General features: G+C 41.8%; 1 protein-coding gene across 1 annotated transcript in view; it reads right to left on the reverse strand.

Moving 5' to 3' along the window:
- Window positions 1–139: 139 nt before the first annotated feature.
- Window positions 140–25903, reverse strand: part of UBXN7 (UBX domain protein 7) — a 31529-nt gene continuing 5765 nt past the window's right edge. The window contains exons 4-11 of the mRNA XM_063338494.1: window positions 23079–23144; window positions 21046–21158; window positions 14666–14812; window positions 14186–14276; window positions 12905–13032; window positions 12075–12468; window positions 11255–11334; window positions 140–6626 (exon numbers count right to left, since the gene is read on the reverse strand). Of these exons, the coding sequence (XP_063194564.1) occupies window positions 6465–6626; window positions 11255–11334; window positions 12075–12468; window positions 12905–13032; window positions 14186–14276; window positions 14666–14812; window positions 21046–21158; window positions 23079–23144 (1181 nt within the window). The 3' untranslated portion in view covers window positions 140–6464. The remainder of the gene's footprint in view (window positions 6627–11254; window positions 11335–12074; window positions 12469–12904; window positions 13033–14185; window positions 14277–14665; window positions 14813–21045; window positions 21159–23078; window positions 23145–25903) is intronic.

The raw sequence follows: 25903 nt of genomic DNA on the forward strand, positions 1-25903 counted from the left end.
AGGAAAAACTCAAAACTCTCCATATAACGCAGGGATAGACTTTCATTAGAACTAAACCAACAAAAAAACCCAAACCCCAAAACCAAGAGATGAAGAAAGCTACTGAAAACAGTTTGTTTTATTTCCAGGATCAAATATTACAATAGGACATTTACATATATTTATAAAAAAATGCAGCAGTTGTGTATATAGATCAGAGGTTTCCTTGAGTTTGGTCCCTCCCAGCACAGTGAGCCGAAATATTCCAAATTAATCCTCTCCCTCCTCCCACGTGAAGTCGTCATCATTGAAGAAGAAAGTGGCTACCGTAAAAACTGACAGGCTTTCAAAATTTTATAATTTTGAAAAAAAAAAAAAAATAAATGAGGCTGTTTCCTTGTTTCCTCTAATTGGTGATTTTACAGTATCAAAATGTCATAATTTTGACACTGTAAGTTCACCAATTAGAGGAAACAGCCTCATTTATAAAAATCATCTATCCTATAGCCTGGTGTCTCTGATGAGGCACCACGTCTCCGAGCTGAGTTTTACCCAGATGTTCTTCATATAAATCTGTTCTATAAAATAGCACCTCGTTGCCCTGCTCCAAGTACTTTTACTATCTATCCTTCTATACCTTAAAGTCGCAGCACCATTTAACAAGCAGTTACGAAATGACTTTTCTCTGTACTGCAGACACTCACAGTAATTAGAGACAGTGACCAAATCCCCAACTTCTGCAATCACTCATAATACACCCATGTGAAAAAAACAAAAAACTGAGGCAAGTTGAGGCACTGGTGTTAAGTGCCCCATTCTCCGATTAAAAACACGTGTGTGTGTGTATATATATGTATATACATATGGCTATATTTATTGGGAGTGGACAGACACTAAGGATCTCACGGACAAGAGGACACCGGAGCAAAAGTCATCCTGTACAACATCACAGAAAGCGTATCCATTAACCTCGCCGGTTCAGGGGCAGACAGCGGAGTATAACCAAACTGCGGTACGATCTTGGGCTCAAACAGAGAAAACCTTGGCGACACTGTCTTTGCAGAACATCAACCAACAGACCTCGACAGCCGGTCTCCAAACACGCGACTGCGGGTACTTCCAACAATGCAGATGGCCAACACAGGGTTCAAAAGGCGAGTTCTATTTTGCCTTTAGAACAGCGGCTGTTCTGTTTTGTAGAAAGTAATTTCTGTCAAAATAAATAAATAGGAAGGGTGGGGGAGAGGAGAGGCTGCAATCAAATCTATTAAAACAGACAGACACGGTGTACCCAGTTTTTATGGGACTGAGACTTTGCACTTCACCCACCTAAAGCGCATGTCCGCTACCCCTCCTCCTCTCGGAGCACAGGACTACCTGTTTTTCAACTAACTTGACTAAAAAAGGGATTAAACAAGAAGAAAGTAGTGACATTTGCTAAAAACTAAGAAGGGATAAAAATTAAGTGATGAGTTCCTGAAATGACATGCGTCTTCCCATTGTCATGGGCATTCCCACGCAGGTGTCTCTGTTATCTGTTTCTATGTGGTTTAGAAAAACAACCACAAACACCACATTTTACGCATCCCCACAGCCAGTATCTGACAAAATGCAGCACAAGCGACGCCTTGCCCCCAAAAGAAAATTACTTCCGGTTTAGCACTTGTTGCTCTTGAGCCCCTGCAAACAAGCTTGGTGCTCCAGCAAGAACAGAAATTTGAGAGATCAGGCCCTTCAGCAGTGAGGTTTATTTATTAAAACATGTACTAAAACCAGCTGCCAATTTCCGCAAGGGCACAAAACATAGCACCAGTAAAAGCGGAAGCTGGTAAAAGCTGGTGCAGATGAGTATATAAATTTGGTAGTCTTTTAAAAATGCATCTATGAAAGTAGTGGAGCACATGAAATGCAAACAGCAGTGAAAAATGGACATGCTTTAACGGAGAAGAGGTGTTATTCTCCTGTAACAGCGAGGCAGAAGATCTAGGGAGCTCTGGAAAGCATGCTGATGTAAAACTGCTGTTTAAAACTACTTAGGAACAAAGGTACCTTTGGAGACAACTATATTTTACTTGGCTATTATGCACATACATGGACATTCCTTTAATATTTATCTTATCTGATTCACCAGGAAGGGCAACGTACTTCAGTCCATGAACATCAGGCATGTAAAAACTGCAGACCTAAATTCCAAACCTAACGAAAATAACCAAAAATGTTTGGCATGGCCTTGATCAGCCTTTTTTATGTCAGTAGGGAATGCAGTGAGGTTGAAGCTGGTCAATCAGCTTGACTTGGAGCACGTATCATCAGGAAGACCTGAAATCCTTCTCTGGGCCTCTGAAGGATCACAAGCAGGAAGCCAACAGTAGATGTGTCAACAGCACCTGGTAGGAAAAGCCAGCGTTCATTTTGCCTTGTTTCTGAATATTGCCGTGACTGTGACTATTAGCTGCAGTTAGACATTAAATATAGAAACAAAGCATTGTTAAATGAAGAGCACACGCAAAGGAAACATCTCCGCAAGCAGCAAGAAGCTACAGCTTGAAACACATTAGCTCTCTTTAGTTCTCTACCCAGAAAGACTTCCACTGTCTACATGCACTTCTGCTCCTCCAAACTCATGGCAGTCCTTGCAACACAACGTGCAAATTACGGCCAAGCAACACCCATAGGAAGCCACAAACCACAGCCTTTGAAGGATTTTTTTCCTTTGTCCTTCATATTTCAACATCATATTTGCAATCAGAGATTTAAGGCATTTTTTCCAACCTTGTCAAAAGGAATGTGAACTTCAGATTTAACATCTAGAACAACTGTGACAAAGGCTCTTTATAAAAACAGCCCAACTAGCTTAACACCTTCACTGCTACGAGCGGTCGCAGGCAGAACTTGGTTAACATTTTCAGCCACGTTCCTCAGGCCAGCAAAACACGTGCCTCCAAAACTCCAAAGGGCTTCAACATGAATGAAGATCTGAAGAGGCTGAATCCTGGCTGGTGCTGTTTCTGAACAGCTTTCAGCCACCGCAGCACAGCTGACTGACGCGTGTGCTGCAACACTGGTTTTATTTGGGTTAGGAAGGAGGAGGAAAGAGGGGAGAGGGACAAAGGGAGAGAAGAGTCACATGCAGGGACGCATATTTCTCAAAAACATTTTTTTCCTCTGCCCCCTGCTCCCAGACCAAAGCAAAAGAAAACTGGAAGAAAAAACACACCGGGCCAGAGAAACAAAGCAAAACAAACAGGCTCATAATTTCTTGGAACAGAACAAACTACTAGGAACTGTGAGACAGAGGGAAAAAAAAAAAAAAAATCCCATTTTCAATGTAGATCTTCAGTTTCACATTCTTCTTTCCCTGTTAGGTTATAAAAATACTAATATTTTTCTAAATAAAATCTCAAGAAATTAAAAATGAAGTGAGCGTAAGGACTCCTGGTCTCACTACACCCGCAGGCAAAACCATTTACCGTGCTCAAGAGGCATGCTTCTTGGTGGTTTAAAAATCAACTTGCAGCAGCCAAGTGCAATGTTTCCTTCCTCATGAGAGAGGTGACCCAGCTCCTCTTGGCATAACAAAAGCAATGAAAAGCTAACCTAGGGCTCCCACTTCTGTTTTTGATAGCAAAATGATGAATGTAAGGTTACTCTTTTCCCTACAGCTGAGCAAAGAGGAAAGGAAGGAGTTGTCGGCTGCCCACTGCCCTGCACCTCAGACGCTTAGCTCTGAAAGAGGGGGTAAGACAGGAAGGTTCACAGCACGGGCCCACGCAGCGCACAATCTCTCCAGCAGCGGAACCGATGGAAGAAGTTCATGCTCCTGCCTGCAGTGCAGTTTCCCCCCTTCCCCACTGGGGATACAGCTGTTAGCTATTCTCTAGCAGATCGCTTTCACATAGGACAGCCTAGCCCCACCTACATCAGGACCAGCCGCAAGGGGCAGGGGTGAAGAGAAGCCACCAGTAAAACAGACCTAGGACTGAAAAGGCAAGAGTCAATTTTGTCTGTTGAACTTAACTGCTAGAAAAGCTGAGGTGGAACAACGTTCCCAGCGCGGATAACAAACCCAAGCCTGTCCAAAATGAGCTGGCCCTCCACCAGCAAACACAGCCAACCAACCGCCATGCACAAGAGGAATCGGAGGGACCACAAAGGCTCCCTGCTTACGCTGGCAGGAACAGGCAGGAGAGCAGGAAAGGTCACCATGCTCCCATGCCAGCCCACCTGAGGGAGACCAAAGGACTATCTATCTATACACGTGTTGGGAACTCTGTCCTGTCGGCAGCCCGCCTTGATTTTCTTGTGGCTAACCACAGAAGAGGTAATGAGTTTCAAGGCAACAAACGTAAGAGTGAGTTATTTCAACTAGACAGCTGGAGCTACTTAGGGAAGCATCAGACCTACATGGAAAGGGTTTCCTTGTGTCCCACTCTCTCGTACGTCCGAGTTATGAATTGGGATATCCTAGAAACACAAAGGATCCTTCAGTCTACAGATGCCACTGCTGCTTCACAGACCAAACACCAACCCCCCCCGGCTCTTCTGCTGGCCCTGCAATTCACTTTCTAAAGCAGCCTCCATGACAGAGCCTCTTTACAAACAAAAAAGGACATCCGATGTCACATCAACTGTTGATTGGGAAACTGCTACCAGATTTTGCTTTCCTGGTACTGCATCTTGCAGCAGAATGCAAAATAGTTTTTGTGTAGAAGGGAAATCAGTTGTATGATTACATGTAAAACCTCAATTGTGAGAAGACGACACCTGTGAGTGGGCATTACCAGGGGAAACGCAAGACATTGTCTGTGATTCCCTACATTCAAAGACTACAAAGTATGCAGGCTAGTATGAAATTAAAGGCAAAACATCTTGCAAAGTTTTAGTCTACACTAAATTTCTGACCACTAAAGAAAGTCTTTAACAAGTATAATCAGCTGACAGTTGCAGAGAGTTAGCAGTTATGGTAGGTCTCACATGCCGTTTTCCTCACTGATGAGAGCACGCTACACTGAGTTCTTCATTGTAAATACACAAATTTGACATCCACCTTGAGGATGGTTGTTTTAGTCAACTTTTATCCCACTGTAATGCCTACCCTAACACCAATTGATGAACAGCTCAATGTTTAGAGAAGACATTGGGAAAACAGGGCACTCTGCACGGCCCAGTGTACGCACAGGATACGCCTGTGTGACTTCTGGTGCCACCTTCCGCAGATGAAAAGAGAGCCTAAATAAAGGAGCAGCTTTCCATATTTAGAGGTAAGTGACGGTAGATGAACATGAAAATAGAATAAAAAGCGGCCTAGAGCATGGGAGCCACCAGGCTGTGAAGTCCTTTATAAAGCATTAATTCATTCCACAGTTTGGCAAGGCTGTATGTTTTTAATCAATGAAAGAAAACCTGCCTAGGACTTGCTGTCCTGCTCAATTGCAGTCAGTGCTCTAAAACCCCTGCAAAGCTAGTCACTCCTGGGGAAAACAAAACAAAACACCAGGCAAAGAAAAAAGCCAACTAACAGGTTGCAACAGGCGTTCTCCAGAGAGTCCAAGATCTTTACAGTATCCTGCCACCTTCTATCATCATTTGCAAAATCCTGAGAGCAAGTAAAAAGGAGACACTTAGGGGATGTTGGGAAGAGAACAAATGGAAACCCCACCAAGGAGTCAAATCTGCTCCAACAGCGGACACGCAGATTTCCCTCGGGGCCAAGCAGTCAATCCCATATAGAGTATAGCTGGGGATTTATTTGTGGTTGGTTGCTTTTCTTACCATCTCTACTGGCAGCATTTAAAGCAGGAGGAAAACATGCATGCAATCTAGAAGTCTTTAGATTAGATGGAGGCAAAGTATCTCACCACAGCTCAACCCAACTCCTTCCCAAAACCCAAGTTTTCACAGAGTGGTGTCCCTGCCCATGGCAGGGGGGCTGGAAGTAGATTATTTTTAAGGTCCCTTCCAACCTGAACCATTCTATGATTCTATGATAAGTGAACCCTTAAGAAGGCTGTACGGTTAATGGAGACCTTTCATGTAGAGAATCAAAACAAAGGAAAGACTGTACTGAAGATTACACTCTCTCCTTACAGAGAGATGACTCAGTGCCTTATCACACACTATTTTCAAAAATAAATTAAACAAAACAGATTTAAGAATAGCAGCGAGAAGGGTATGTGTACTATGGCCATTCCAAGCCCCAGCATACTGCATACACAGATCACCGTTCTACTTTATTCCATGAAAACAAAGGGAAGATGTTCTTCTCGATGCTCTCCACAGGGCCCAAGCTGAGGAAGAAAATAAATCTCTGAACACTCTCATTTGGTCACTAGAGCAGGAGAAGGGAAGAAGAGAGAGAAGGGCCAGCCAGCTGCCTGCCTGATTTCAGCGCTGCAATCCTATGACCCTCAACTGCATATTTAATGAGTTGGTGTCCCAGGCAAAGAGGAGAGGGGAGGAAGGCTGGGAGAACTCAGGCCACGGTGCTAATTCCTTTCCTGCACAAAGACAGTCTCTTGAGGACACAGGCCTGCCTCCTGTAACGTGATCTCATAGTCCAGGTGGGAGAGTTTCCTTCGAGGGAAATTGGTGAGAAGTTCAAAGCGTTCGTTGGGGTATCCTTTTGACTGGACATGTTTCACAAGAGCCTGGAGAGAAAGAAAGGCAAAGAACTGTAATATAATTCAAAACAACACAAAATAATGTAAAAAAAAAAATCCTATTTTCCTTTAAAAAAAGTTTGCTATCACAGACAAAGGAAATTTTCAAATTTTGCATAGACTCTCTTTTACTTTAATATCTAATTTGGCCCACACGTGGTATGAATAATCATAAAAAATAATAACCAAGTGATCCCTTACCTAATGATTCTTTTAAACGGAAGGAAGACATACACAACATGTAAGACATACATTAATTCAAGTGAGCTGAATTCCCCATCACACATTCAAAGCACAGTAAAATAAGATTTGCAAAAAAAAAGATAAAAAAAAATATCCTAAGTGCCCCAAAACAGAAGCCTCCTCACTTGTTTATCAGATATTATCCTTACATTAAACCTAAAAGCCACCAAAGAAGCAATTTTGTCAGGTAACATTGAGAAAAATAAATGCAGCATTTTTACTACAAATTTAAATTTTTTTCCTGCCTTCAAGAAGCATGAAGTTTTGGGGTGGTTTTGTTTTTTAAAGCTCTTTTCAATTCATTGACTTCTCCGCCTACAATAACGATTGGGGCAGGATACAGAGGGCACTGGGACGAAGGGATAGCAGCCTCACAACCCACCAAGCAGATGCATCAGGAAGAACTAATGTCCATGCTACCATGTGAGAGACTTCCCAGGTTCACCAGGAAACACGGCAGGTGAGAGCGTAAAGTACAAATAAACAGGGACAGAGAAATGGAGATTGGCAGAACAGTAGGGGATACACCAACTGCAAGACTCAGGCAGAATGAAGAGTCATAGTGTTTTAAAGAGGGGAAAAAAGACAATTACTAGGTAATAAAATGGAAAATACGAAAAAAATAAGGGGGTCCCAACAATACTGTTTGCATAGTTTTGGTGTGCAATTTCTGCCAGTCAATTAAGTGTAACAAGCTAAGCTAAGAGTATTAAGCTTCTACTAGTACCAATTATTCCACTAGCTTCCCCTCGCTATTTAGCTGCCGCTTTGGGACCACAGCAACGCAGCACACAGAAAAAAAAAGTGGTTGCAAACAAGCAGTTGGCAGTTACTGCTGCAGCTCACAGGCAAGGGGCTCAGGAGATCACTTGGGTGGCTGTTCACTTTGGTGTTTGTGCTCTGGTAGGAAAGCTGTCGGTCACATGGTGCCGACGTGACACATCACAGCAGCCCACAGCACTCTTCCTAATGTTTTAGGGGCATCGACGCAGACAGAGCATGAGGTCAAGGAGCTGCAGGAAGAGGTCAGCTTGTTCTGTGGCATCAGAGCAGGAAAGCAGGAGGATGCTGGCAGCAATGCTGCAAGGGCAAGAACTGAGGCCCCGTGGTGCAGACAGAATGGGATGACCAGAGGCATGACACAAACACAGGGAGAACAGGAACTTGCAAGATAAGGCACCTTGGAGACCTGTGGCTGCAAAACGGCAGCTATCCTATCATTTGGGGAGGAAAAATAAACAAATCAGTCGGAAAAAAAAGATCAGTTGGAAAAAAAAGAATACAGTCTCGGCAATAAATGGAGAGGACAAACAAGTTCTACTGGAAGACACAACTGGACCCACTGGTCCTACTCAGTAGGTCAAAACCATCAGGGAAAAGCAGTGCATGCTGGCAGAGGGGACTCCTGCGGGGGACTGAAGCCCTCAACTGCCGACTAACTCTGAGTCTTGGAAGCCTGCTGCTTGCCTTGAGCCAAGATCCAGAATGTCACAGGGAGATTGTCAAAACTCATCAAGAAAGTTCCAACACACATCTGCAGTGCACCCTTGCAGCAGCGACAGCACACCTGAGCTGCATCAAGAAGAGTATTGTCAGCAGATCAAGGGATACGATTCCACCACTCTGCCGGGCCACACTTGGAATACTGTGTTCAGTTTTGGTCTCTCCACATTCAAGAAGGACACGGAAAAACTGGAGAGGATCCAGTGGAGGGCCATCAAAATGACTAGAGCATTGGGCATGCCTCAGTACATGAAGAAAGGCTGAAGGACTTGGATTGTACAGCCTAGAAAAGGCTTGGTGGGAATATCATCACAGTGTTCCGATGCAGAGAAGATAAAGGCATTTCTTTCACAAAGATGCACGGTGACAAAAGACAATGCACACAATTGCTCCAGAGGAAATTTCATCTGAATACAAGGAATGAGAGAAATAATTACTGTGAGAGAAATTAAACTTGTAAGCTGCCCAGAGAAGCGTTGGAATGTCCCTTGCTGGGAGTACTCAAAATTCAGCTTGAGAGGGCCCTGGATAACCTCATCTATAGTTCTGCTTTCAACAGAGGGTTAGGCCAGATGATCTCCAGGGATCCTTTTCAACCTTTACATTTCCAAGATTTGATGACTGCAGAGCAACCAGGGAAGTACCAGTACGGATATTTCTTCCAAGTTCATCAAAATCCACACACAAACCAACCTTTAGTATTAGGAGACTGGCGCCCCAACCTCCTCTTTTACCTGGACTGTTCTCCAACAGGCTTTGCAAATTACAATGCCTGTGTCTGATGAGGAAAGCAAGTAAGCGGGCTTAACCTCCTTTTCAGGTAAGGACGATCAAAATTCCTTTAAAAATAGCCGTATGTAAAAATTCAGTTAAGTTTACTGCCCACATCTCCCTCCCTGTCCCATTGAAAGGCCAGCCTTTCCTGCACACCTTATGACACTTGGCAGACAACTAAAGTTATTCAGGCAACAATGCAGACAGAGGGCTGAGCTGCTGAACAGAGTGAAGCCAGCTACTTAATTGCACACAATGAGCAATTACTTCTACAAAAAGACAGTGTTGCCCTTTTTTTTTTTGCCTGGAGGAAAAAAAAAGGATTACAGTAATATTGGAAGCATAAGCACATCCTGGAGATAACCGTGCATAAAGAAGCCACTCTTGATTGATAACAATGCAATGATTTAAAAAAAGGAAAAAAATGTTTTTTAAAAAGAGCTAGTGGTGGTGGGAGAGCAACATTTTATCATTAGTTACACTTTAGAAGTTTAAACAACTCCTCTCCTTAAACAATTTCTCTTTATAGTTCTGGACAGGTTTAAAATGGAAGCAACTAAGGGCTGAAAAAAATGATGCTCACAAAGAAGCACCTGAGACTTGATCTGACTGAAATGATTTTAAAAGATCACATGACGTGAGCACAAAAGGTGCCTGTTCAGCTCTGGAACAAAAAGATAACTTTACCCAGAAACCTTGACTTACTTAAATTCCTCTGCTGACTGTAGAGCAGGCGGCAATAAAGGAAATCACATGCTGAGATTAACTTCCTTTAACTACCGCAGTCCATAAAAGGAGTCAAACCAGAAATCAGGATTATCAGGAATATATCAGTATTACACCTACTTATCACCTAAATAAACTAAGTAAGTAATCAAAAGTGCTACATGTTTAATCATACATGCAACTTTAAGAGACTGCTTGCAAAACGCAGTTAAGATATAAAAGAGTACTTGGATAAAGATTATACAACAATTACTGCTATGAGAAAGCAAGAATGAAGGTCTAAAAAGTAAAGCTGACTCCTACAGCAACAGCGGTGCTCTTGACAGTGTTTCTCAGTCTTCATATTTCAGCCCCAGGACTCCACGTGCAGTACTGCAGGCAGTCTACAACCGACCCACTTACGCTTGGTTTTGAGAGCACTGACAGTATAACAAAAGCAATTTCCCCCCCCCTTATTTTCAAGGCTGAGGATTCTCATCTAAGGATGAGAATATGAGCTTGAGACACTGTGCACTCCTAGAGTGCTGCAGACCAGGTTATAGTCTCATTGTCTGTAAGAGACATGACACTTTTCTTCTACATCTGCATGAGATCCTTCTGAGGAGGTGTGCTTTTGCCTTCCCTAATACTTCAATACAGAGGTTTTAGGTTAATTTCACTAAAATGAGCTTCGCTGGCCTCTGTGCCATAAAAACTCACAGCTAACAGGAATATACACTGCTTCCAGATAAGCACCTGCAAAATTTTGATGGAAATGCCATCCACATCGACTTCTCCAAGGAAAACAAGCCCAAAGCACAGTTGATACTCAACAATATTGTACCCGAAGTACAATAATTAAATAGTATTATAACGAATTTGTTTTGGGAGAACTTCCTCCAAACTCTGCTCTGTCATTTGTGTCTAAAAGGGGGTGTGGAAGTATAGTGAAAGAGATGGAGAAAAAGAATGAAGAGTTTTGCCTTTGATTTTACCGTTATCTGACCACAGACAACGATTGAGCTTTTCCATTTAGAAAAAAACCACAAAAACCAAACAACCATAAACAAGTGACCTGAGAGCATTTTACAGTAATTTAATGATGAATGCAAAAGCCATTTAGAGTAATTTCAGAAAGGAAACCAGCAGTTTTAGGATGAAGGAAGACACCGGAGTGTACACACAACCCAAGCAGCAATGGAAACATGCAGAGCCAGCAGAATCTCCTGATCGAAGAGAGGAACGACAGGGAAGAAACACAGCAGAATGACAGCACAAGTGCGCCCTGGATATACCACTTTCACTAGATCTGATTTCAACCGTGCCACCACAGGGAAAGAAATTCTCCAGTTTCCTGTACTCAAACAAGGATTCCGTTTAACTCCACTCACCAGAAGTTTAGCTTGTTCGGGCAGTGAAATTTGTTCCCTCTTTCCATCTGGATACCTTAGCATCAGCTGTGCCTTTGGTCCTAGCATAAAGGAAGTTACTACAAGTTAACAAACAACAAGGCAGCTGAATTGAGCTCTTTTGTAGATTTTAGGGGGCATGCTTTACTGTGCAGCACAGCAGGGTTAGGGACTGGAGACAAATATAAGGCTCCAGTCTATGAAGACGTACTTCTACCACATGTGTTTAAAATATACACATCAAACTCAGGACTCTTTCAGGAATTAATAGGAGTGACTGAAAACAGTCATCGTTCCCAGAGAAAAGCACGCTGTGCTACCTCTGCCTTTGAGACCACCTCACAGCTGCACCCCAACTCAGGCACCACAGGGAGGAACGGAGGCTCCGGGGACTCGCTTGTATGGGCCAAAGTTGCATTACTGAAACTCAGTCCAGACCGTCGAGGCAGCCAAGCTAACTGTGCACGAGGTGGAGCTGATGTTTCTCTGCTTCTCTCTACCATACTGGTAGAAGCCCTGGCGTATGCACCCGCATTACACCAATGCGTACTTTATTCATGGACAAGGTCTCAAACTAGGAAACTTGAGCTCAGTGACTGACACAACTCTGCAGTTTGTATGCCAAAGTGGTGCTGCTGGCAAGGTGAACCGCTCAAACAGCTGGTGTCAAGGACGGAGTAAGACAGAAGAAAAGATTTAGTTTTTCAAAACAATGGATGAAACCATGCTTGTCAGCGTATAAAGATTTTTAGGAAAAAACCCCAAAACACAGGTCACTATAAAAAAAAAAGTGGCAACTTACCATTCACATCTAGGCCCTGAAATGTACTTTCAGGCTTGTCAGTTGACTCCTCCAGTATCCCTGCATCAATGCAAGGCAGTACTCGGTGATTTGATGTTGTGCCAGGCTCAGTCCTTGCAGGGGGCTCAGGCTGAGGCCTCCGGCTCTCCTCTTTTTTATACCCCAAGTCCTTGTGCGGAGACTTCCTCATCTTGGCAGGATTCTCCGATTCCTCCTCCTCCTCAGATCCGCAAACCGAAATAAACTCTTCGCTTCCAGAAAAAAGCTCCGACTCGGACTCCTCATCTGACCGACTCTCCTGCTTGGCCTGTGAGGAATCAAAATGCGTCTCCTGTAACGAGGCTCTGATGGCAGCTTCCAACTGGCTGTCCTCACTAGCATCAATGAGACTCTCCTGTTGAACACAGACATAACACAAATACATAAAAATTGCTTTTAAATGCATACTGAAAAACAAGAGGACATCAGTCTTCCGAAGAGAAGCTTCTAAAACTGTCAGGAGCAAACACCATGGAAAGCTCGTCATACTGTGACTACTTAATGACGACTCCTTGGAGTTTCAAACAGAGAGATATATTTTCCTTCCACACACGCACAATTCTGTGACTGCTAAATCCAAAACAAATGCTGAAAGCACAAACTGCACAAATAATAACAAAATAGTTATTGTGCAAAAAGGCATTCCCTGGCACACCGTATTTTTCCATGCTCTTGCACTAACTCATTAACTCTCTTTATACTACTTAATGGGAAATCAGTACAGCAGGATAAAGACACACTAACATTTTCTTTCGGTTTTCCCCAGTCCTCCCAAAGGGCCTCATACTTACTGAACGAGAGCATTTTTGGGGAGGACTAGTAGAATGGCCGTCCAGCTGTCCATGCTCACTCAGGAACCCAGTCACTTGGTCCAAGAAAGAAGTAACATCTAGCTGGTGCCACTCCACTAGTTTCTGGCCTAGGGAACAAAAGATGTCACGAAACGTAATTTCAGCAAAAGATTGCGGCTCAGCGGTCAAACACACCAATTCACTGCTGTGCATGCACACTGTAAGAGGCCGTATTTGTGGAACTGAAGCTTCCTACAGGCTACCACCTGATAATTATGAAGCCTCCTCCATTCACCCCCTTGAAAAGATTTCAGTCACGGACACATATAAATACAGACCCTGTTCATTTCCATTCTTTTCTTTTTATCCATGGGAACATGTGCACAGAACGGTGAATTAGGCATCAAAAGGAATAAAAGCCAAAAACGCCAAAGTTTATGAAGAAGCATTTCTACATTCTTGCCTGCTTTGATTCTACACCTTGGCAAACAGCACTTGTTTCCACAAGTAAAGTGCTAAGAAGTGTACTCTAACTTCAGTTTCAACATAAAAAAAAAAAAAAAAAAAGGGGTTGGGTAGTTTAAGTCATACAGCAAGAAATCTCAGCTCTGACTACAGACACTATTACTTCAGTTCTGAGAAGCAGGAGACCAGACAATTGATATAGTGGCATTATATGATGATAAAAGAAGAAAGAGAGGTGGTATACTAAAGAAAAAGTAACAATTTCATAAGACCCAGAAGGGGAGGTAGAAGTTTGATTCTTCAGTTAAAAACAAAAACCAAACTCAAACAGAAAGCCCAAAGACAAAATGGTCTTTCAAAATTCAGATGCAATTTAATGGCGTCTCTGAGCCTCACAAAGCTACCGTGCACAGAGCAAGAAGCAGATTCATGTAATGCTTACAAATATTGTAGTTTATTCATCAGATGATTTCAAGCAGCTTTTAAAAGGACACTTACAAGACATTCATTTCAGAGTTTTACCACCAGGTGGTACTACCTTCATTTTCCTAGCAAAGTACTTGCTAAACTCTTTCAAGAATGATAACCAAATACACAAAATTTCAGCAAGCCTCGCAAGTTTTATTCCCTTAGATCCTCCAAAACATACTTCTTCACTCTTTCAGGACAACAAAGTCTCTCAGAGCGCAAAACAACGTAACTGAGATCCTCAGGTGAATGTAACACATACTGTGAAAGATAGTATACTAGCCCACAACCGCCAGTCCTTCTCACTGGATATATAAACTGCAGGTAACCCACGGTCACGTATCTTACCTGTCCTGGGATCCAGGATGGAGACATAAGGGAAGTCTGCTAGTTTATAAAACTGTATGTACCTCTGTCCTTCCTCACTGTCGTGGTATACCTACAAAACACCACATTGGAAGAAAATTACGGGATGGAGAGGGAACACTAACAAACTGTACCTTGAAAACGTACAAAGTTTTTCTCTGTTTTACAGTATACACTACAAATGGTACATACAGTTCTCAGTAACTCTCACAAGCTGAAAATACGTCTATAATAGTCCACGTATTAGAAGCTACGTGGTAACATCTTGAATGCACAAGTGAAAGACAGTTTTTGCATTCAAATGCACATCCATGAACTACATCTCCACGAACTACTGCATCTGTTCTGAAAGTTCACCAACAGAACTGCAACAGTGCTGTTTTATTCAAAGTAGTCCGTTGTTTTCACTGCCCCATCTACCAGGACACCAAGTTACCAGCACAGCTCCATTAAATTTCCCACCTGCCAAAAAATGAAATGTTCCCGGATTATGTTCTTCACAGCCTCATTGCTCCAGACATCGCGGTTGAGACACTGACAGGCAAAATCTTGCACATTCTGAATGTTTATCATGAGCCATTTGTTCTGCATCTGACCACACTCCTTGGCCTGTAAGCAGAGAGAAAAATTTTATTAGACAAAACTGAAGAGCCAGACTTAACCAATGCCAGCAATGATCAGTGATGGCTTCTAACGCTGTCAGATTTTTCACCAAAGCCCCTTCACAGCGAGAAAGATGGACAGTGCTAGTGAAGAGGCGTCCACAAAACGGAAGGCGGGGCTGAAAGACCCGCTTTAAATGAGACTGGTTGAATTACAGAATCGCATCGATGAACATAGCTGCTGGATTTCAACAAGTCAAGCACAGAGTGGGAAAAGCAATTTGGGGGGACGGGGAAGGACACAGGGACGCTGAATAAAGTATTTGTTCGGGGAAGGCTGTAGTCAATCACACTGATCTGACAACAGAGGAAAGACCTGCTCATTCTAAAGATAAACCTGTGGATCATCTTCTATTTAAGTAGACTGCATAACTGACAGAGGACTGGCATCATTTCAACAGGACCCCCTCTCTGCGTGTTTTCTTTTTTCTCTCCAAGTTTTGAGTTACTCTATTACTGTGCAACTGCCAAATTAAGCATCCTTTTTTCTGATGCTCGTTATCCAGACTGCAAGTGGGGAGGAAAACGGGAAGGTGCAGGAAGAAATCTTACTGGTTTGAGTCACAAAGCTGGCATTGTCTGATTGCTTGGTGGCAAGTTAATGGTAGGAGTTTGATCAAGAATGTAATTCTGATCGCTGAACTGTCATACCTGTTGAAAAAAAGAGGGCTATATCAACAGCAGGAATGTTCTTACCGCCTGGAAAGACTGGAACTAGCATATGAGCTCCCTTTCCTTTTAAAAAAAGAAAAAAGGTATTTATTTATAAGTGTGCCCACCATCCTGCTGGTAATGCACTTAACAGCAAATTCAAGGAATTAGGATGTTATGCAAGATTTTGCTGTTTTGGGCAATATTTTGTTCCCCAAACCAAAGTTTTTAATTTTAAAACGAATTTTAGCCAGTGCACTTTTGAATAGTCAGCCTATCCAATGTGTGATAGACAGACATGTGAACCCCCACACACTTAGCTTCACAAAGTGAGGAATCTCACTCTACAAAATTTATCTGCACAGCCACGTGACCTGCAGAGCCAATTTTTATTTTACTCAAAGGAAAAAAAAAATAAATGTAGAAGAATGGAATAGGCCTCCTGTAAGGAGGTAAGGGACCTCACACTGACTACTTACCACTAACATTACAGTGTCAGAATCCAGTATTTGGTCACCAGGACAGGAAAGCAGGGCAGGTGACACCGAGAGTAACTGGTAAGGGTCCTAAATATAGTCATTATGCTTTTATGTAAAAGACTTGTTTTGAGCGAGCTGTAGATTTTTGAGAACTAATTCTAGGAAATCAGTTTAAGATGAGGTCTACAGGTACTGTCCAAGATGAAAGGGAACAAAAATCCATACGTTATTTGAGTAAATTGGACTGCCTTAGTGCTGTGTTCTAGTGTAATCCATATTGGATTAAAAGAACAAACTCAAAAATATATAACTAGAAAGATGGAAAGTGTGTCTCACTCTGCTACACTTACTTTGTATATTTTTCAGTATTAGTGAAAATGAAAACCTGGCTCTACCTTTCCTCCATCCAGCTAAGGTCCTCGAAAGGATGCAACCAGGAAATTCCACACGGAACATTTGCAAAGATGAGTTTTCACCAGCAGAGCAGGTATAGCTTTTGAAACTAGTTTTAGCTTCCTTCTAAAAACAACAGGCTTCACATTTAACATTTGAAAGGACACAGTTAAATTGCTACCAACTCATGCATACACAACTCTGCTCTTACACAGCTACTGGGGTTTTTCTGAGGGGGTGGGGGCGGGTGGAAGGAGAAAAGCATGGGGGGAATAAACACTGTGGGTTTGGAGATTATATTGGTGGGTCATTTTGGTAAGTGACAAAGAGAACAACAGAAGACTTAACAGCTGGCTTGCATATCCTGAAAGCTATGTCTGATGGCTTTAGATCCACTACTGCCAACATGAACTGCCCCCCATTTCTCCTCCTCCTTCGAGAGGTACAAAGGCCAGCACCAGGCACTTAAAAGAGCATGCAGACAGGGTAAGTACAGAACTACCTCCCTGCGAGCATCTCTGTTCAAGCTTCCATGAATCAGCGGAGTAGGAACTTTCAAAGACACAGGCAGTGGATCTCAGATACAACTGGCCAGACGCAAAACCCAAACAAAACCAAACTGATCTGCCTTAAGTTTACCTTTCCCTTTTCTACCCACTCACATTTTTCATCACTACGACAACTGATAGCAACAAACCAGCAATCTGGTTAGACAGTGTGTGAAAGTAGCCTTGTTTTACACTCAGTACTGGATCTTGACGGATAACTTCTAGCTCTCACACTACTAACAATAATGTGTTTTCCTCTCATTTGACTTTTCTGAACCATATATGGTTTACAAATTTTGTGGTGGTTCTTCTTTGCTCAGCTTTGCTGAAATGCACTGCTCCTCTACGTCAGTAAAGGGAAACAAGGAAGTGGAGCCATCATCTTGTGACTTTCTGTACATCTGCTAATCAAGCATGATTCAGTTTGAAAGATAACAGGTGACAGAAAGTCACAGCACGAGATTATCTAACAAGAACTATCCTATCTGTGCTAGACAGGCTTCTTGCCCGGGCCAGTGCAGGATAGGGCATACACATCCTTCTATTAACCAGCCATTCCTGTGCCAAAGGTGCATCTGCAGGCTACGCTTATACAAACGGCCAGTCTAGAAGCACTTTATGCGAAGTTAATTGCACCATTTGAGTACAATGACTAGATTAGCTTCCAAACTATTGCTGCTTGCTACGTGCAAAGAAAAAAAAAGTCAGTATCAGCTGTAAAGCAGGGAGCAGCTAGAAAAGGTTTTAACTTGTAAACCAAGGAAATTTCATATAGGCAGGCTTGAAACTCTGACACATTACATACAGTCACTTCACAGAAGTACTGAACTCCTAATGAGTGTTAAGCACTGAACTGCACACGCCAGAACTACCCCCTCCCTAAACACGAAGTGTAAACTAAAGTCAGTTTGGTGTGTACCCCCCACAAATTAAATCATATCTCACATCACACACATGAAGAGATGAACACCTCTGCAATTCCTGAAAGCAGTCTTTGACATCAGAAAAAACCAGGCTGTTCTTTAAATAAATTACAGACCAAACATGCTTTGTATTTATTATACTCTAGTGATTTATTCCTAGCAGATTCCACATTATGGAGGTAACTCTGAAGCTTAATACACTTTAAAGCTCAATATTGCAGTCAGGAACCGACAGCTAAAAGTCCCTTGTGCAATCTTAACTGACTCTTAACAGCCTAATCATATAACCATGCGACACTCCTCAAACACAGACTTCAGTGACACTGTGTATTTAAGTTCTGAAAGCTTCTCAAATTTTCTAGTAGGAAAAAAAAGGCAATTCAGGTTAACAAATTGCTGGCATATCACTCGTTTGCCTCTGGTTTACGTAGCCCCATTCTACCAGCCACTAGGCAACTAACATCCAGTGGCTTAGCCATCATGTTCAAAAGGCCCACAGGATTAAAATAAAGTCTTTTACAGATTTTCTGTGCCAAATCTGTTTCACCACATTTCTGTGGCGTAATTAAGTTAATCACACACTTAACTTTACAAGTATAGTGATCACAAGCTGTTCTGTATGTGAAGCACACTGCTTTTTCACAGATTAAAAAAAAAAACCTAATATCATTCAACACCTGAAAACTTCTCCTCAATGAAAGTTAATTCTCACCTACTCTTAAAAGCTAGCATTACTGAGTTAAAATGAAATGGCAACTTTCAGTACCTTGCTGATAACAAAGCTTCTTTGTAATCGGAGAAAAATTAGGTTTTTTGGGGAAGACCAAAGATAACCAAATCTACTTACTATCAAAATTAACCTTAGAGTACCCAGAGAGGAGCAACAAAAGATGAACAACAAAGATACATGAAAATCTTAAGACCAGATGCCGCCACTCTTCTTAAGTTTGAATAAAGTAATAAATCCTAAATGATCCTATGATAAACGTACACAGCACAACACAGCAGAATGTTCTTGCACACCCCTCCGGAGGTGAGAGTACACCACACACCACCAATAATAATAATAAAACCCCACTTAGACTGACACTAAACTACAAGAGCATCAAAATGACAGTATTTAGTCCTTGATACTTTGGAATGTAATAAATATCTCTGATTTATCATCTAGTTTATGTATGTTTATCTAAGCGTACAGAGAAGGAAGACACTATTAGCAGCTTGCTAATTTTGGGAGACTCCTGCCACTGGATTCACAGGAGGCCTGACATTGTCCCAGGCTGAAGCAGTACAGCAGTCTACAGTCATAAAAGGTAAAACAAATTGAGAAGCTGAAGGCTTTTATTGTAATGGAGTTAAGGACCGCCAGTTTCAAATGAAGAATGTCCCATGGGACAACGAACTGTACAAGAACACAAAAAGCTGAATACCAGAAAGTGTACATGTCTTTAAATTTGAGTTACTGCAAAGAACAGGACAAAATGTATATATACAAACCACCACGCCCATTTGTTTTTTTGTTTTCGTTTTTTGTTTTTAATTTACAAGACTGAATAAGAATGCAGAGACTTTAGGACAATCAAATCTATCAATCAGTTATTTCACCCTCTGAAACTACTTTTGACTGTGGCAGATGCCACAATCAACATTGCTAAAGTCTTGATATGTTTTCAGCAAGCACGAGGAAAGACTAGCACACATCTCAAATTGCACACCCGAGGTCAGAAGGCACTGGCTGACTGTGTATGTTCCAGTCTGAAGCAGCGCTGGCTGTTTTCCTGTGAATTCCCTTTACTTTTGACTTTACCCACACATTCGCTTGGTTCACAAACAGCTGTGAACCACAGGCCCAGCAGGTATCATCAGTTGGGAGGGCCTGGCACAACTTTGTTTGAAGTAAACCCTGAACCATGTATCACAAGGCAGGGATGCCTCAGCACCAGCGACTTCAGTCTGCTCCTCTGCTTCCATCGCACCAAATTACCTGCTGAGGCAGACGCAGCCATCCTCTGTCACCTTCCCTTCAAACCTGGAATTTTGTTAGAAGATTAAATATATGGAGGGCACTGTTAGAACACAGGAATTAGTGACAAGCCAACTGATCCCTGGTGATTTGGGAAGCATAAAAAGAGAGATGAAGCCAAAAGGATGAGAGCTGGAAACTCAGTAAAGGCACACTTCTCCAAAACTTCTCCAGCAGTGCTCTAAGATTTGTGCATGGCAGGATAGGCAAATGTGAAAAGAATGTAAATAATATTTTTGTTCAGCTCATGAAGTCAGATCTCTAGCACTGTTTGCAGCATCTGTATTGCACCACTTGATCATCATATAATAATATATAAAATCATCATATAATAATAATTGATCCAGCTACTTAAAGATGACCAGGTGGAAGTTCAGTAGTAACTGCAACTTCTGAAGAATATCTAGAAATTATGGGCTCAAAAAATAAAAATATATACCCATTTGCATATTCTCTAATCACTAGTTAAGTCACTGATCCATACCATAACAACTTAGGACTTGATCCACACATGCCTACACAGACAGAAAAGGTGACACCTGGAATTATTTAAAGCTAAGTCTCCTCCTCAGCCGGACAATCTCTTGGATTCTTTTCCCATCACTACCAGATGCAAAAGACAAGCACTGTGATTTTATAGAAAAGTGAGACCTCTACTAAAGATAAAGTTGTGCCTTCATGACAAAGACACACGCAAATACTTTTACCAGCTCAGGTATCAGAAACCACTTAGCTGTGTTAACATAACTCCGCCTCAGCTTCTTAGCAAGACTGTGCTGCAAACTACATAGACCCTTGGGAAGTACTTGCTCACCTATCAAAAGCAATCTTACCCCAGCTTTTTCTGTATCGCGCTATACAGAGATACTTCAAGGGATGCAATTTTTCCATTTTGACCGGCCTCCTTTGTGCACTAAAGTCATTCACCAAGCGTGATTTGCCACACTGACATTGAAACATAAACAATGTGGTCTTCAGTTAAATCCTTCAGTAAGTCATCCACATTTCCACATGCAGTCCATCAAATATTTAGCACTGTATGGTCCTCTGTAACTTTCTGATCATCCGACAAATGGGCCCATACATGCCAGCAACCTAACACAAGGCTTCCACGCTGTACACAGTCATCACATAAGGAACTGCACCAAAATTTCAAAACTTACCGTTTCAAAGCTGCCTTTGTGCATCAGATCAATGGGAGGTCTGAAGAGGTCTGCTAGAGTAGTGAGCTTCTTATCTACTGCCCCTCCATTTCGTAGCTCCTGTTCCTGTCGAACTGCACAGCCCCAGAGGAAACGAAGCTGAATTAGACAAAATACTCAAAAGATGGATTTATTATTGACTATACACTCATACAAAAAACTTCAGCACTAGAGTCACACAGTTAGACCACACTGAATGAGATTAGCTGCTATGTAAGGTAAGAACCCTGGCTTTTCCTAGCTTTCTCAAGCACTGGGCATTTAAATAAGTTTTAAAAAACATCTTAATAAACATGAGTATCGGCAGAGGAGGTCATATACCAATATTTGAAAACAAAAGAGCACAAAAAAGCAGTGGCTTGTCCTCAGTGATGCTTTCAAAAGGGGAAACTGAGCTAGATTGTAGCACATAACTTTTACTCTGAATATTTCTATTCCAGTGTTTCTATTTCTTGTCTGTAAGGCAATCCCACAGAAAAGAAAAAGAAAAACAAAACTTAGTTTACATGCAAAAATATCTTTGGATGTTTATATTAAATATCTACTCTTCCCACTCAGGATACCACTGTCTCTTTCAGGTGAACGGGTTTTCAGACTTGTTTATCCCCAAGTACCTGCTCAAAAGCAGGTTTCTTTTAGTGATATCAATTCCATTTAAAATAATACAGAACATATTTCCTACATACACATGATCATACGCAATAAAGGTAAATCACAGCAATTGCTTACATAAAAATGCAGTGATAAAATGTATTTTACGGAACCAAGTCAGCTGAAATGGGGAATAACTATCCCACGACCGAAAACTTTCCAGTAGTGAAAGGAGCTGTCAATGGCCATAGTGTACAAGCCATTTTTTAACAGCTGTTGGATCCCCAAAGGGAAAAAAGCATCCCTGTGGAGCAGGCCCTGGAGACAGGAAATAATCCTGACATTCATGGCCAGGGACACTTCTTCAGACATAGCCAGACAGTGACATTCATCTATGAAGTTTTACCAAAAAGCATAATAAAGTTTCATTATAAACCCTCACAATGGTTTTACATGTTGTGCACCTCTAAATGCCTTATAACAAAGTGGAGATGGCGAGAGAAAATTTAAGGGTATGATGATTTTGTAAATGGTATATTTTCATTTACACAGTTGCCAGTGACTTTAGTACTTGACAAGTTCATTACTACTGGAAAACCTGTCAGGGGAAAGGAAGTAATTATGAATACTCATTTTCAGTTCAGCATCCAACAGCACCTAAGTATATGGGAACCTGGGCGATGCAAAACACTCCAGCAACGTCAGCGATAACACCTGCACAACAGCTCTAACTCAGCTGTGAAATATCTGGTGTTCTGCTGTCAAAGAATCCTATTCTATAAAACTTAATGGCTTAAACAACAGCCAGTGCTTTGTCATTTGGAGATTCCGTGTATGAACAGACAGACAGTGGTAAACACCAATTAAATTCAAGAGAACCTTGTGTGCAGCCAAGGAAGAAGTCTCAGGGCTACTCAAATCTAGACAAGAAAAATTCAGTGGACGAACTTAATTTCATTTGGTGTTAGATTCTTCCCACTTTTCAATTCCCTCTAGAGCAGAAAAAGTTGGGTTTTTTAGAGTTATCAGGGAAATATCTGCCATATGAAAGCAGATAGAATACACCATCTGCAGGCTTTACTTACGTAGCACAGGCAAATATGTGGACCAACATCTTCACTACCTGCTTCATATATCCATTGTTCAGTACTTTCCCTTCAGCCACCCCAGAACAATAAACTAACAACGTTAACTGTACCACAAACATGGAAGAGACATGTGAGCAAACAGCACTGACACAACAAAAATGAACAGAAAACCAAACCCTTCTGCTATACAGCAGGCAATTTAAAAAACATTCAATGACTGAAAACTGTCATAGCTTACAATGGAAACTATCATTCAATCTTAACTTGCATTAGACAAAAATTGAACCTCTAGCTTACTGACGTTTAGACACTTACTGGTTTCTGTTTGAAAATCCCGAAAACCATCAAATATTGAGCGCGCAGGTCTGCGTCTTTTAGGAGCTGAGAAAAATAAAAAAAGTATTTCGATAATTATTTCATAATGCTATCAAAATAATTACATATTTGTACTTTCCATCACGTGCGGGACAATAGATTAGGAACATAAAGCATGAATTATGGGGGACTAAGGTCATGAGGAAGGGCTGGAAGAGGATGAGAGGATGGAAATAGGTAATCTGTAAGACAAATTTCCTAACATATCCTCCCTCCCACAACCACTACCCCAAAAACAAAACATGTCTCAACAAAACACAGAAGTTTAAAGTTAGTCCTTTCTGATGGGCTCACCCCAGCCCATCAGTGTGTAGTGGAAATGCTGTCACAGCATCAACATATTACAATTCCCACCAAGATTTTTACAAAAGACCTTCAAGTAGATTTTAATCTTTAATCTTAAACTTGAGATTTTAGATTAAATTTGAGATTAAAGTAGATTTCAATCTTAAACTTCAAAAGATTAAACCCTGTGGGAGAATGTTTTCTTTTTTAGGAAACACGTTTCATTTTTCTACTCTCTTATCCAGACCCCCTCCCAACTTCCTGGCTGGACTGGCAACAGCCAAGCTCTTCCACTGGATTCAGTGCCACTGTCCGCAAGGAAACCTTCAGAACAGACCACGTGCAGATGGACAGAGACGGTGGCCCAGGCAGAAAACTGGAATAGTACCTAAAAGTGCCACTGAAGTCCTATGGTATAGCACAACCACTGTACTTCAGGTGCAAACCAAAACCGCCTGACAAGACTTATTGCAACTATTAATCTGCATTACTATTAACTGAAAGCAGAACAATTTTAGATAGAACTTTAAAAGCCTAATTGTTACATGATAAATAATAAATAAATTAAACCGAGTAATCTAAATACAATGTATACCCACCAGAAACCTTTAATAAGAAAAATTACTTATGGTGGAGAAAGTACGACGTCACATAACAAGTACCTCCAAAATTTGATTTTAGAGACCTTTCTGGTTTTGCACCCACAGCGCATGCAGCATCTTTCATCTTGTGCCACACCAAGAGCAAAGAACGGTACACAGTTCTTGTTCCTTGCATTCTTCTGGTACAGAGTACCAAGGAATATCACAGAAAGTAAGCCTGAATTAGGAACACACCTATGAATAATGCCTTTTTAACTCCAGTAAGTAACGTCTCTTTTACCTCTAAATGCTCAGGCACAAGTACAACCCATTAAAGCCAACTTCAGAGCAACTTTAACCACAGCTAAGAATAGCACTTGAAGGACCACTTCAGCAAAAGCAGCATTTCCCTTGCCAGGCTTAGCTACAGCCTGGCAGTGCTGGTGAAGGTGTTCACAGCAGTCCAGACAGAGGTATTACTGATATCTTTTGTAGTGTGAGATGGGTTCCATGTATCTGGCACAGCACAAATGGATGAGGTCGTCTCTTCATCTAGAAGAAAACCCAAGCTCATACAACCACCTCAATATGATGCTGTTAAAACCAGAAACTGGCGAGTTCCCTGTTTTGAGGTTAGAGCCGAAAAAAACAAATGAAGTATCTCTCCAGCTTCAGCTGGCTTGTCAGGCTGCTACAGCTTATAAACAGAAGAGGCATTAGTGACCATATTAGCACTGGCGAACGAGACAGTGCCAGGAGCCTATCGCTGATCCACAGATCACTCAGTAGGGCAGTCAGTGACAGTGCATCTGAGATCAGCGTGTGACAGGTTGACAGAAAAGCACCAAGAACTTGGGTCAGCAGATCTTACTCCTGCACTTGTTAGATTCTTGAACCCACAGAAGACTACAGACCTTTGTCAAAACCTCTGTTGAGCCACAAAGAAAGCCAGATGAATAAGCTGGTGCAGTATCTTCAGAGAACCCTTAGCAGGGCATCTTCCTCTGGAACCACCTCTCAGCTTGTGCATCCTGGCTAAAGACCTCTCTGATACTGAAAAAAAGGATCAACAGAAAACCAGTTCCAGGGATAAACCTGAAGCTTGGCTGCCTCCTCCTTTCTAGCACGGCGACTAAACAATAGAACATTTCCTATGGGTATGAGACCACTTTAAAGATGAGCACTTGGAATGCCTTCCTTGATAAAATGGGAAGACACTCAATCCACTTGACATGGCAAAAACCATACAAAGAGTCTCACAAGGCTAGAGGAAGTCAGCATAAAAAGAGAGAGCCTTAGATCTCCATACAGGCATGGATGCTATAGAAAAGGAGAGGATAATGCACCAGGCAATCCAGTCCTGCTACAGAAGTTCCACCCCTGTGCTGCTATAAAAGAACCACTAAGGAAAAATGGTTTGAGACGGGGGTTTTGAGATTCAGAATGTTAGTGTATTACATGAGTACTAAACAGTGTTTTAGACAAGCACCCGAAAGAAAATAGCTTTTCCATCACCTGCTTCCTTAGAGCAAAAAAATGTTTCAAAAGCCAAAGTGATACACAGCTTCAGAAAACAAACAAGAAAACCTGCTGCATGGTACAGTTTAGAAAGCAAATTAAATTTCTAAATAAGAAATGGAGAAAACAATGAGTAATCATACAGTTCAGCCCTTCTACCATCTCCCGGACAAACATGCATTCGTCCTCTTCATTTCCACTCGTCAGTCAAAGCTCAAGCTTTTATCCCACCACCTTGAACACTTCCACAGCAGTATCACACGGTTCTGAACCCCAGAACGCAGACATATACTTATCAGAGCTAATTGGCTGTTGCCTCACAAAGTCTCATGAAACTGGAGTGAGCAAATTGGTACCATTGGGAATGTAGCACCTCTAATG

This window comes from Chroicocephalus ridibundus, chromosome 6 (assembly GCF_963924245.1).
Source record: "Chroicocephalus ridibundus chromosome 6, bChrRid1.1, whole genome shotgun sequence".
NCBI classification, from domain to species: Eukaryota; Metazoa; Chordata; class Aves; order Charadriiformes; family Laridae; genus Chroicocephalus; species Chroicocephalus ridibundus.